We start from the raw sequence: 14658 nt of genomic DNA on the forward strand, positions 1-14658 counted from the left end.
TCTCAAAATTCGCACGGGAGCATAGTCGTAGGGTTGCTAGCGCATAAATACGAAACATGTATATTATAAATGCTATCTAGTCAGCTTTTACGATTTTAATACAATTTGATATGTAGATATAGTTCATATCTCCTTTCTTCGAGGTAGCTTGGAAAATATTGTTCCTTTTTTAATTATATTATGTATCTTGTTTTGGTGCATTGTTTTTACTTTTTGTTTAAGTTAATAATAACCTGAGATAATTGACAACATGAGCTACCACAGGCAGACCTGCGGGCAACAGCTAAGCTATCCCGCAATATACATATGGAAACATGCATGACAGAGACACATTATGGTTCCTGTGCTTATAAATGAGGAGTCGCAAGCGAGTCTGTTTGTTCTGAATATAAAGTATGTAATGTTTTATTTATTTGCAGGCTGTGGAAGCTATACTGTCCAATGTGCCCGAATGGCGGCCCACACCGTTCACTGGCAAAAAAGGTGAGATATGGATTCAGAAATCAGTTTTTTTTTTTCATTTCTAGGTTTTGTACTTATCGAGATCTATCTATGCTATTTACTTGGAATAAAAGCGAAAAGAATCCAAAATTTCTAGTTCCAGATTCCAGTTTCCTAAAGAAGTTTTTAAAATATTTTAGTCAAAAGTTTCTGTATTAGCGTTACTTCGCCTGCAATCAATTTTTCCCCGTACAACGGTACACCATATGTATATTGTCTTGTGTGATATTATATATCACCTTTTCTCTGTAGAGTCTATACTCTACAGAGGATGAAGCAATAGAAAAGTGACTAATTGCTAATTGCCCTACTCACTTTTACTTCACAACTTAATTTAAAAACATCGCAACAATGACTGAAGCAATGCAAGAAAACCTGTTTGCAGTTTAGTGAACAAGTCAAGTTGGTAGTAGCCAATCGGCGACCCAGATCCGAAATAGACTCAGATCATTCGAAATAGACGGGAGACACCGACCTTGCCGTTATTGTTACAATAGCTTAATAGAGAACGATTTTATTTAGCGGTCGGATGTATGATTTAGGTTGTAATAGATCCTATTTCCACACATGATTCCCAGTTCCGTTTGGGAAATTCATGAACATACATTTCTCACTCTCTCTCTCTCTCTCTCTCTCATTTCCTGGTTCTTCCTCAGTTGTTAAGCGGAGGAGGAGGAGCATGCTTCCCTATTCTTCATCACTTTGTACAGTCTCCGATAACATTGATTACGAGACGCGGAACGTGTATCCACGTAATCAAGTCGGCGTTCTTGAGGCCAGTCATATGTCCTACACCTGACCCATAGCGGAAGGATCGAGTTTCAATTGCGATCCAGCTAAACATATTAGCGCGACCTCGGTGCCCCCAGGCCCAAAGATAAAATTGTAACTGAAACTGAAAAATCCGAAAAAATCTTACTTCAATAAAAAACTTTAAAATGTTATGTCACAGAGGAGAAATGCGATCCAGAAGACAACGGTTGGTTGAAGTGCGAAACGTTCGACTTGGAGCGGGTTCTCCAAAATGGCGCGCATCTCATGGGCTCCGAGGGCAACGAGTATGATGATGAAGAGTCTCTCAGTGCTGCAGGTACGTGCCACGTAGCCACGGCTACATGACTTTCCCACTTTCCATATATTCATAACTAATGCAAGCGAAATTTTAATAAGATTGGATATGTAAATAAAGCTTGAAGAGGTAACAGTTAAATTTACTTTCGCTTAATTATAATATTAGACAGGACTAGCTGAATCCCGGAGCTTCGCTACCGTGGGAATGTCGGGATAATATTTCACTCACAATTATGTAGCTTCCTCTCTTAGTGTAGGATTTTTGGAAAGGTTGAGTAGCACCCAAGATTATAATATGTAGTATGGGGCAGTGGAGATTATTTATGTGGTACAAAAGATATTCTTTTGTGGAACGGATTTGGTTCAGATCACCTTTCTTCTTCCGAGGTCTTCTTTTGTAAATCTTTGTACAATTTTTTAAGGTTTATATTTGGTTTATAGTTACTTATCTTAGTGCTACAGAATAGTTTCCGTTGCAGTTACCATAAAGCTAATAATAATATTTAACTTTAGGACAAAACAAATTCGCAATTCTTTTTTTTAAATCGGTAGTCGTGGGCGTTATTTCAACTAACCGTTTTATTCAACTGTTTTCTATGCTCAACGATTCAACTGGTTTAGTCATAACTGCAAATGTAGTTGGAATGCCCAACTGGTTTGCTTCCAACGTAGCTGCGGCGCGAGACATGGCGCGTCACGGAAACAACCGAACGTAGAACTTGTAGTGTAAAAGAAAAAACCTGAATATTTTTCTAACTTATTATTGTTCTCAACTGTTTTGCCTACGTGCAATGCGTTGAGCCAAAAACGCTACGAATCAGATGAAAAGACAAAGCCACGTTGTTATATAGAACTTAGAGTTATATAGTTACTAAACCTGCTCGTTGATCAAAAACAGTTGAGTTTCGTTGGCTCGAAAAACTTCAACGACCTACCACTATAAATCAGTGCATTTCCTGCTAAAGTTAACCAAGGATAAAATATTTTACATTGCCTACATATTATTGATGTATAATACCTACGCGTTTACTTGAAATATGCAAGTAATACGAAGTGTGCTAATAATTATCACTCAGCTGAGCTTCACACGCCACGTCACAACAGCAAACATTAGTGGCATTTACTTATATTATATTGACTTTTGCTCACAACATGCGTGGAAAAATGTTTTCTCGTAGGTATTTCGTGACATATTCTTAGTGCTCTCCCCAAGGATTCCTACATAACAGACTTCACCTTTATACGCCCAATAGTTTTGTTCTTCCTCGTAGTAATTTTTATCTCGAGTTCGAAGTTTATTTTATTTTATTTTTTTAACAATAAAATTTTCGCCCTCAAAACACCTACCACCATATTTTTTTTACAACTCCTAATGCATTGACATTGATCAATTACAAGCCTTACGAAATTTTCTAAATACTCATGCAATGTTTATTAACAAAATCTCGTAAAACGCGCATGTAGGTATCATAGATATTTGTAACTTGTTACATCTACAGTTAATGTAACAAACGCGGAAGTATTTTTTAATTTTTTGTATACATAGTTGCAAAATTAGTGAGAAATCCTTTATTACCGTACTTTTTTGTTTAATGTAAAACAAAGATCGAACGTTAACTCTAAGACTAACTACGGTATTAATGACTATATACATATAATACTCTACGTATAATTATCTCACCTGAACTCTCTCTTTTCCCCATTTCCTTCCTCAACCGCAGAGTGGCGGAGCTCACGCATACTCGGCGTTACAACATATTTAATTTTAGTACACCTTTAGCATATTAATGGTCTTTTAAACAAATACATTAAAATAAAGAGACAAAAGATTTTTTTCATCTCATTATTTAAATTTAGTTTAGTTAAAAGTTTAAGAGGAATGCGTATACCAATGTAAAATCAACAGATTCATATTAATTTTCGCAGACATGAAAGAGAAATTAGCGAAACAACGTCAACAACTGAACGCGCGGCTTGGTTTGGACGTGGGCGCTCACCTAGGGGTTGATCTCAGTTCCTTATACTCCAACGAAGACCTGTGTCCCGTCAAGCCGCAACCCAGCAAGACTGAAGTAGTTAGAGTGAGTTTATTTATTCTTTATTCTTTACATAGTATACAATAAATTCGCCCTTCGCGTTTAATTCAAAATATCTCGGGCGGTTTCTCAGCTTTCTTTAAATCACGCAACTGATTTTGGTGCAGTTTTCATTGTTATTTAGACATTTATTCGCGAAGAGATCTCGTGCGAAGCCGGTCCGGGTCGCTAGTTACTTTTAACATGGTTGGATATCAATAGAAATAACAATCTGATTGAGAATGAACTGAGAATTAGCCTAAGTTATATTATTTTTGGTTTAAAATCTTATATAAATCTTATGTCAGTAAGGTCGTTATTCCTATGATATGTTATTCAGTACTTATAAACATGGTGCATAACGATGAGAGAGAATACCTTATTAAATATTGTTTATCCTACACAGGAGAAGATATAGTGATACGATGTAATATTTGAATTTTAGTAATGTATTCAAACTGGTACTGATTTTATCTTAAGCCTTCGAAATCGATAAAATGCAGAACTATAAAACACGCCCGTGTAACTTTAAATTAAAATGGTTTAAATAACCGTAAATGTTACGGCTGTCTAAATTCATGATTACATTTAACTTCCTTATGTTACTATGTACTACGTTATGTACTAATTCGAACAGGATATCACTTTAAATTATAAGAACTTTACTTTAAAATAGAATAAAAAATATTTATTTGCATTGTGATCATGTACAACATTGTTTAAACAACAAGCCTATCAAGCATGCAATTTTTTATCCATCTTCCTAAATTATCTATCTTTATTGTTGAATGATAAATACACTATCAATAAATGGTTAGTTAATTCAAATTAATTGAAAGTTATGTTTATGAGTCCCATCTAATTAGCCATTTTAATGACTGAACGGATAAAGAGGGTCACGATCCAACGTGGACCTAATGCGGATTTGATAAAGGCCTTACAACTCAACACAGAATGTTAATAGTTACTGTGACGTGTAGTCCACCGCCCTAGAATAGGACCACGCCATATCGTCTCATGGATCTCGTAAGAGGCAACTAGGGACACGTAACCTCTATATTCAGTCCATAATACTGTATTAGACTCCCCACAAATAATAGAATTTTCATGTCAGATGCCTTTACGCGCAATATCACACATGAAAAGAAGAGAAAAATATAATTTTCCCACTGGATGCTGTAAAGTTGGACAACTATTCAGATATGAGTTTTATTTCCATTTTCACTCACTGCATTATTATAACTTTTTATTTCCACCAATCAGAGGCCAGTACAAGAGCTAGTTCTAGCGTCGAAGCACCTCAGTTCCCGGGAGATGAACCTCGCCAAACGCAAAGCGCGTCTCGCGTTCAGCAAGCAGAAGTCCCGCGATTGCGAGGACCCCCCCTCGGCGCCTCCCACACCCCCCGTGGAGCCTGACAGGAAGAAGATCAAGTTGGAGCATGAAGATTTAGTTGGTGAGTGGTGGCCAAACCCCTCTCTTCATAGTCGTATTCCTCATGGCTGAGGGTCGTGGTCATTACGTGGAATAAAACACACACAACAACTTTCTTGGCATTAAAATGGAGAATGGAGAAGGCAATGGCAAACCATTGCCTTCTCCATTTTACACACAAGTTAATAATAATAATTAACCAGTGTGCAGGTTTCGTCACGATGTTTTCCTTCACCGGAAGCAAGTGGTGGTCGATGAAAACTACTATACATGAGTCAGATTGGTATACAAACTCTTGTGGCACGAGTAGAATACGAACCTAGGACCTTTCGATCCACAGGCGGGCGTCGTAACCACCTTTCACCACCATTCTTTCTCTTTGCCTAGTCTTGTCCTATTTAATTTATTTTGAGTCTCCTCGTAATTGTGCGCCATGTACAGTCTTTGTAGAGCATGATAAGCCGGATTTTGAATTGAACCGATTACGTTTTTTGTCATTGCAATACCAAGTAGAATGGTTATACGATTGGTTGATAAACAATGTTCTGTTTTTAGTTCGACCGTACTTCCATTTTGGTCTTGTCTTCAATCACTACTTGCTTTACTTCAGGTAAACGATTCTGGGCGATATGAGTACGAGGGTACCTTATTGTTTTTTCTGCTTATATCTATCATCTTTCTATTGTGGAACCAAGATCAGGATCTTGATCTTTTAAGTTATGCTGTAGTAAAATATTAAAGGTACTCGTAATAGCGTAATAACTACTGCGCACTCGGAATATAGGTCTCCTTATCGATACTCCTTATCGATAGTGTAATTCTTTGCTATTAAATTGCCCCACGGAACCTTTGATGTTAACCAACGAAAAGTAAAAAGATCAAGATACGGTTTAATTGACTATAAGGTAAAGTCATCTATTTTCAATTGTTCAGAGTATGAGACAGAAATATGTTCATCGATTCACAACAGACATGGGTTTACTCCCGGGTAATTTGTTTAGGTAAGTAGATTTATACTTATTGGGGTTTACTGCAACTTGTATGGTTTATTACATTGGAACGAGGTTGGAAAAAGGTTAACAATATATATTTGCGATTATAGAAATAATATGTTATGCATAATATTATATGAGAATGTAATTGGATTTTTGTACCTTTCATAGCGACTACGTTGATATTTTAAATGTTGTATATGTCATTGTAATTAAATTACCTTTGATATCATATATTAAAAGTAAATTATTTCTACAAAATCTATATTTGCATCTATAGCGTATGTCCTCACGTCTCTTATGAGTAATTTGGAATTCCGAATAATAGATAAAAACATTACTTTTTTGTTTTTCAAGTTATATTGTGTAAGTGATATTTCTCGAACGAATGTGTTCCAGTTGAATTAATAAAGAAAAATTGGTCGACATCCAAATTAAAACGACTACACGACTTTATTATTTTCTAATGACTGACCTGTTATCGTCAGGACTCGCCAGGATGTGACTCGATTCGCGAAGGTTCTCGATGTGAAGACATCGAGTGCGTAATCCGAAAATGCGTCTATGGGTACTTTTTACAGTACCATTGAGCTCAAGAACTGAAACTGAATTATTTTTTTTATCTATTTTCATTATTGTACAGTCGACCGCACCGTCAAGCAACTCTGCATGGAAATTGAACTCTATTCAAACTTAATAGGGGTAAATTTGCAATGGTTTTCTATAACTTGATGTTCTGTTGACTGTACTGCTGTCAAAGAATCTAAATGCTCAGGTATAGGACTCAATTCGCGATGGTTCCCGTCTTCACATTGAGTTACTTACTTCTTCAAATGATTATTATCCAATATATGGAAGTTTGTTATATAAATGCCTTTATACATTGACCCAGGAAATATATCCTTATTGTATGTAAAACCAGGGCAGAGTTGAACGAACCCCACGCTCCATTTTGATATGAACGTAAATACCGAGAAAACTTTTTCCTCAAACATTATGTATTTTAACTAGTTGTCGTTGTTGTGGAATAAAAATTTTGTCGGCTGTTTTTAAGTACTGCTCGTTGTTTTATTAATAGTATACAAGATGATGAAATGAGATAATGAAAGGAATGCATGAAGAATGGAAGTGCGAGAGGCAAAAGAGAGAACTATCATGAAAGAGACAAAGTTAGAAAAAGGGACCGATCATGTCGGAGGAGTAAGTCATTACTTATTATAAAAACAAAGTCGCCCGCCGCATTTGTTTCTAAGCATTCTTAATTTAAACTACGCAACGGATTTTGATGCAGATTTCAGTGTATTTTAAACAATTTATTAACAAAGGTTTTATACATACAAAACAGCTTATTTGATTCGCGACGCGGGACCGGGACGCTATGTTAATTAAAACGCTATGTTCAATTTTCAACCTTATGTACTGTCGAGACAAAGATCCTAATAATCCTATTCTACTAAAATTATAAACGCGAAAGTTTGTGAGGTTGTATGTATGTATGTTTGTTTGTTTGTTTGTTTGTTTGTTTGTTTGTTTGTTTGTTTGTTTGTTTGTTTGTTTGTTTGTTTGTTTGTTTGTTTGTTTGTTTGTTTGTTTGTTACTCTTTCACGGAAAATCTACTGGACCGATTGTTATGAAATTTAGTACACTGGTAGAATATAACCTGGAATAACAAATAAGGTATTTTTATCCCGAAATTCCCACGGGAGCGAAGCCGCAGCTAGTATTTATATATTTTTTCACAGTGGACAGCAGTCTGCCCGTACCTGACTGCTCGGGCAACTGGGGCGAATGCAACCGATGGCCCCTAGAGGGGTGGTGCGGGGCGCTCCAAGCGCAGCTGTTCGTGAGCTCGTGGGAGTCCCGGCACGGCGCCGCCAGCGCTCTGCGGCAGCTGCTGCTGGCCAGGGTGGCTGCCGGGGCCGGGATGACGACTCACATGACCAAGCAGGAGGTAACTACTGAACTGAAAGAAAAAAAGACTATTCTATTGAGTCTCCTCGCAGTGGTACGCAGCTAAACCAATCACATTGTGATTGTGTGATTGTCGTCGCGTAGCGTGATTGGTTAGCTACGTTTACAGTGAGATGTGAATTGCAAACCCACACTAAGCCCTCAGGGTATAAGCATATATGTATTTGTATATACTACTATATTACTGTATATAATACTGTTCACAATCACAATATTAAATAGGAATAAAACACAAAAAGGATCGGGTGCATTTATCTTACTTGCTTTTGTCATTCATACATATGTAATGTATGTATGACAAAATAAAAAAACAACTATTTCTAGTACAAACATATCTCATAGGAGTTATATACAGGTAAATTGCTTTAGAATATTTAGTTTAATTTGATTTCAGATGGAAGAAGCCCATCAAGGGTGGCTGGAAGACATGGCCCTGAGGTTGCTGTGTGTCCTAGCGTTAGATCGATTTGGGGACTTCGTTTCTGATCAGGTATAAACCTCTACACTGCATCCTTGTTCTTATTATTATTTTACTAGCTTTTGCCCGCGGCTCGCCCGTGTGAATTCCCCACGGGAATATTATTTTTTCTTTGATGAAAGGAACCTTATGGCCTTATCCTTACTTCAAATTATATTTACGCAAAATTTGAAGAAGATTGGTTAAGTAGATAAAGCGTGAAGAGGTAACAAACAAACAAACTTACTTTCGCAATTACAAGTTAGGATTGTATAGCAAAGTATAGATAATAGTGTTGTTTGTTACATACTATCCGCCCGTCCCGGCTTCGCTCGGGTATAATAAAAAGTAGCCTATGTCACTCCTGAATGTTTCGCCTATCTCTGTGCCAAATTAAATCAAATCTGCCTAGTACACCCTACATGTCGTAGTTTGATTTGTGACATATATATATATATAACACTACTGACTCGTCCTGACTTCACTCGGGTACAACTTGAGATAAAAGTCCTGAAGGTGTGCCAAATTTCATCAAAATCGGCCCAGTAGTTTTTGAGTTTATTCATAACAAACAAAAATGCAAATTGGAGGTGGTGGCGCCGGTGCGCGAGACGTGCGCGCAGACGCTGGGCGCGTGCGCGGCGCAGCTGTGCGCGGCGCGCGCGGCGCGCGTGGCGCGGCTGCTGGCGCGGCTGTGCGCGCAGCCGCACTGGGAGGCGCGCCACGGGGCGCTGCTGGGCTTCAAGTATCTGCTGGCCGCCAGGGAGGTAATGTGATCTTCTCTTGCGTATATTATTTTCTTGTCTGTTTACGGGAAATAAGAAACAACGGATATAGTGTTAACAAGGCTGAACTGATTGGGGGGACATGGAGATCTCTCCTCCCATGGGATTTCGAGGATTTCGAGTCCGTTTTTCGAGGTCGCATTTTGGGGTCAATTTGCCATTTTAATCGATAAATTTTTGTGTTTCTTATGCAATAATGAAATAAATGCGTCGTCCTTACTATTTACAGAAGTGCCTACATAGTGTGTATGTGGGGTTCATACATAAGAATAGTATTTCTAGATTCCTTACATTATCTGGGCAATATAGGCTATGTGATAATATAATGCATAAATATACAAATCTGCAGACGTATTTTTGGTGAAGTTAGTTATTTTGTTAGCCATCAATTGACACTCTACCTGTTGCAATTTGGTTTGTGACTGATTTATATAACACTACTGGCCCGTCCTGACTTCACTCGGGTAAAATTTGAGATAAAAAAAAAGTCCTGAAGGCGTGCCAAGTTTCATCAAAATTGGCCCAGTAGTTTATGAGTTTATTTATTACAAACAAAAATACAAATTCTTTATAATATTAGTATGAAAGTGTGAGTTGTATGGACTAGTACGGATTGTTGCGATGAAAGGTTAAATTTCAAACAAAATTGCAATAATTTAATAAAAAAAAATACAGGAACTAGCGACCTCTTGCAACGCGATCGAGTACTTGATCGCCGGGCTCGAAGACTCCGCGGAAGACGTGTCCGCGGTGGCCGCCGGAGCCCTAGTCCCGGCCGCCAGAGTCCTATCCGCCCAGAGAGAGAGAGTCCCGCATGTGGCAGGGAGATTATGGAAATTGTTAAGGGAACAAGATGATTTAGCTGCGCCCGCGCATTCGTATATGGCGCTGCTGGCCGCTCTGTGCGCTTTGCCGCAAGCAGCTAAGATGTTGCAGTGAGTATTTGAATTTGAGTGTATTCCCTGTTTCATTCGCAGCCGTTTAGCATTGGAGCCAAGGTTCCGCTATGTAACTAATATTCAACATACTCGCGCTAGGTTTTTTGAAATCTATCGCCGAATTTATTACAGTCAGATGATTTGCAAATAAAATGTATTTAGTCTTTGATTCTTAATTTTTTTTTCAACAGTCCAATCGACCTAACCGACGTACTACCTCGCCTCTGGCCTTACCTCGACCACTCCACCAGCTCAGTAAGAAAAGCGACCCTGCAAACACTATGCACGCTAACACGCCCGCTCATCACCACGGAAGAAAACGGTGAAACAAACGGAGAAACGACGGGTGAGGAAAAGGGGAAGAATGAGGAAGCGGGGAAGAATGAGGAAGCGAAGAAGAATGAGGAAACGGGGAAGGATGAGGAAGTGAAGACTGAACAGTTCTTGAATTGGACTCCTGAGTTGCTGCAAGAAGCGATGAGGCATATCTATCAAAGGGTGCTGTTTGAGCATGTTGGGGAGATCCAGGAGATTGCTTTGAAGGTATGGAGGGTTTGAATGGACCAGTACCATTATTTTTGTATTAATTAATTTATTAGAACTACAGTTCCGAAGACAAACTTCTTTATAAGAATGCTCTGTAAAAATGTTGCTGTTCACATTTACAAAATCCATCACGTAAATCAACATAAATTCCAAAATCTATTTTTTCAATTTGCAATCAATGACTCAAATACATTCATACTAAAATTATAAATGGGTAAGTCTTGTCTGTCTGTTTGTTCCATTTTCACGACTAATCCGCTGGACCGATTTTGATGAAATTTAGTATGCATATCGTTAAAAACCCAATTCAAACATAGGCTTTTCTTTTTTCAAAAATCAACCCCCAAATGACTATCATGGGGGGGGGTGAAACTTTGTATGAACAACATGTCTGTTGCGTTTTCGCAGAGAAATTCACGCGGGTGAAACCGCGGCTTAAGTCGCGGGCAAAAGCTAGTTAGATATACATTTTTATAGGTGTGGCAGAATCTACTGCGTCACGCGCGACTAGAAGTGATCCTGCTGGCGGCGTGCCCGCTGCTGGCCGCGTGGCTGTGTCTGGCGATGCAGCCGCCGCGCCTGCCCGTGGACCCCGCTTTGCTGCTGCAAACGCCGCTCAAGGTGAGCATAATTTATTGTATTATTTATTCTTACGAGAACCAACAGCTATATTTACAGAATAGACACTTATAGTAAATAAATAGTTCGTAGTTCGAGACTTGTGTTATGGGATACTAACTCAACGATACTATATTTTATAACAAATACATATATAGATAAACATCCAAGACCCGGGCCAATCAGAAAAAGATCATTTTCCATCATGACCCAACCGGGGATCGAACTCGGGACCTCTCTGTTCAGTGGCAAGAACTTTACCACTGCACAACCGAGGTCGTCAAATATAACTCAACTTAAAATTTGAATTTTGACTTGTGTATGAAATGGAGAAGGCAATGGCAAACCACTCCATTTATAGTGCCAAGGAAGTTGTTGTGTGTATTTCATTCCGCGTCGTGGTCATTAGACCACGACCCTCAGCCATGAGGAAATAAATATATAAAAAAGATATTGACCACTTCCCACTATAATATTATAAAAGCGAAAGTATGTTTGTTAATTGTTGACGCTCCAACGCCTGATCAAATTTTTATGAAATTTGGTAATTAGATAACTGATACCATTGGACTAACACAGGGTAAAAAAAAGTTTGATAGTCAATGGCGCTTTATAAAGTAGAAGTAGAAAGTAGATGACGCTAGTAATTGCGTCTTTGAATTGAAGTGAGACCTCTGAAAATCTAACCTATATATGTATATATACCTATATAGCAAAGTTACTATACTATTTATTTTATACGACAGCAAGAACGACGTCCCCGCACCACCTCCACATCATCAGAAGGCAGTTCCACCAACAACGAGCTGCGGAACCAGAAGTGGCTGATTGGCGGCAGCGAGTCCCTCCCACAGAACCAGAGGGAGCACAACGTCATGAGGGCCAGGACCAGGGCCGCTGATATACTGGGTAGGCACATCTCTATCTCGTCTGAGCTTATTGTGGTTACTTCCTCACCTTCGGAACGTCTGAGGCCAGGGTCTATTGTTTCTTCTCCACGTCATCAGAAGGCAATTCCATCAACAAGGAGCTGCGGAACGGAGGCCGCTGTTATACTGGGTATTGGCCGCTGGTATATGGTTTTATATTGTCCTCGGAGAAATCTTGTATTGAATGCATGACGAAAAAATTCATGTCAATAAATTTATGAAAGTGTGTTTCGTCATTCACATCAAAATGAAGTGATGAATTATTGTGATTTTTATATACATTATTATTATATAGAGGTAAGAGTTTGTGAATTTGTATGTTTGACGCGGGTAATCTCCGAAACTACCAAACCGATTTCTAACATTCGTTCATCATTAGAAAGGTACATTATCCAAGTTTGCTATAGGCTATATTTTATCTCAAATTCCCACGGGAGCGAAGCCCCGGGCAACATCTAGTTTTATATAAATTTATTTTCAGGCTACCTCTCGTGTTACCTGGTCCAGCCAGCGCCTGGTATAGAGTACAAGGCTGAGGATGAGAGCCCAATAGACTGTTATGTTAAGGTTTGTAGCACAAATACACACAATTTCGAAAAACAGATGCATCATTTATCCGTATGGCATTTTTTCACTGGTGTTTCTATTAATATTAGTGTTCCGTGGCCTAAGGTCATCATACCGGACTGCTACACTGGAGGTCCCGGGTTCGATCCCCGGTCAGGTCAAGATGGAAAACGATCTTTTTCAGATTGATCTGGGTCATGTATATGTTATAGTATATATACTATATAGCGTTGAGTCAGCATCCCATAACACAAGTTTCGAATTTACTATGGGGCTAACTCGATCTGTGTGATTTGACCCTATTTATTTATTTATAATAATATCAAAACTAAAAATTGACAATCTATGTTATTGTGCAGGTTATAATAGTGTACCTGCGTTCGGGCAGCGCCTTGCAGCGATTAGTGTCGGGGCTTGTGGTGGCGGCGTGGGCGCGACACACCGCCGCTCACGGGTTATATCCTCCGAAGATCATCACCAATGGGGTGCACAAGGTAAATGCTTGCTTTTTACACCGACTCTCTCTTTCACTCTCGCGTGTTCCAGGCGGCTTGCGGGACTGTGATGCTGCGAAGTGTCAGCGTGAAGATAAACGTTAACATTTTGAAGATGTTACAAAGACTCCCTCTCTGACGTCAATATTCTTGGAAATGTTATTGTTGCCAATTAGTTGCCAAGGCTTTAGTCGCCACGTGTAACATGACAAAAGGATATGGAATGGACCTTTTCTAAGGACGACGCCACAATTTAAATGTAATGAAAACTAACGTGATTAATATACTGGGTTGCCTGGTGTCAAACGCAAAACCTAAAGTCTACTAGGGTACAACAAAATCAAGCAACTTTTATTATACGATTTTTCGTGATTCGTATTTTTTTTTCATATAATAAAAATATAGTCTTATTTGCTATTCTACACATCTTAACTCTATGTAATAGCCAAGCAACACGAGGCAGTACAGAAGCGTTATGTAGCGGAATTGAACATAGAGTTAACATTTTATAGAAACGACATTAAAACTAAAAAAGGAAAATGTATTTATTACGTTTAGACAAAAGACGTAGAACAAAAGATGTTAGTCTCTACTTACTAACTTATGGGCCTTTGGAAGGTTATGCGGTTAAGATACCAGTAACCCTGTACATTGTAATTAACTATAAGTGTTTACACAGGAAAACGAGACAGATGGATCAGAAACAGAGACTCAGAGCAAAGTTAGAGAAGGAGACAGCGATATATCTCAACTAGCGCCACCGCTTCTAGTCAACACGCTTCATACGGCTTTGAATCAAACGCTTTATTACGACGAAGTCGCTCTTAGCTGTAATAGGTGAGTGAGCGAGACGGGAGATATGCATGTATATCTTTTTTACTATGTACATTATGTACTTTTATATATTATTAGAAAAAAAAACATTATAACAACGAAGTGGTACGCCCTTCTAGCATAATAGGGACCAACACTGTTCAAATAAGTTTCTTTCGACATTTCTTCTCAGCAGTAGTCGTTCCGAAATACCAGTAGTTTGTAGCTTGTGAGAAATAACTATTTCTGAATAATATGGAGAAGAACATAGGGTACCTTTCATCCCGTAAAATTTACGTCGGCAAAACCGCGAGCAAAAGCTATATTCTATATTTTATAAACTGTATTACTTTAATTTCAGGATATTACAAGAGGCGCGCGATCTGCACGCACTAATGAAACACTACAAACTGCCAGTTGACGGGGAGGAGTTCAACAACATACTGAGATTAGAACAGGTGAGTTTA

General features: G+C 38.6%; 1 protein-coding gene across 2 annotated transcripts in view; it reads left to right on the forward strand.

Annotated features, from left to right (window-relative positions):
* The window catches only part of Hel89B (Helicase 89B), a 38799-nt gene that overhangs the window by 10254 nt on the left and 13887 nt on the right, over positions 1 to 14658 (forward strand). Inside the window, exons 4-18 of one of the 2 annotated variants that reach the window (XM_053751318.1) lie at positions 420 to 483; positions 1454 to 1591; positions 3499 to 3653; positions 4911 to 5103; positions 7816 to 8024; positions 8439 to 8534; positions 9092 to 9268; positions 9962 to 10221; positions 10416 to 10767; positions 11248 to 11391; positions 12135 to 12297; positions 12799 to 12884; positions 13244 to 13378; positions 14058 to 14215; positions 14553 to 14649. In XM_053751318.1, the coding sequence (XP_053607293.1) occupies positions 420 to 483; positions 1454 to 1591; positions 3499 to 3653; positions 4911 to 5103; positions 7816 to 8024; positions 8439 to 8534; positions 9092 to 9268; positions 9962 to 10221; positions 10416 to 10767; positions 11248 to 11391; positions 12135 to 12297; positions 12799 to 12884; positions 13244 to 13378; positions 14058 to 14215; positions 14553 to 14649 (2427 nt within the window). Of the gene's footprint in view, positions 1 to 419; positions 484 to 1451; positions 1592 to 3498; positions 3654 to 4910; positions 5104 to 7815; positions 8025 to 8438; positions 8535 to 9091; positions 9269 to 9961; positions 10222 to 10415; positions 10768 to 11247; positions 11392 to 12134; positions 12298 to 12798; positions 12885 to 13243; positions 13379 to 14057; positions 14216 to 14552; positions 14650 to 14658 lie in introns of both variants that reach the window. The other variant, XM_053751319.1, reaches the window with a different exon arrangement.

Source organism: Plodia interpunctella, chromosome 11, assembly GCF_027563975.2.
Source record: "Plodia interpunctella isolate USDA-ARS_2022_Savannah chromosome 11, ilPloInte3.2, whole genome shotgun sequence".
Lineage (NCBI taxonomy): Eukaryota > Metazoa > Arthropoda > Insecta > Lepidoptera > Pyralidae > Plodia > Plodia interpunctella.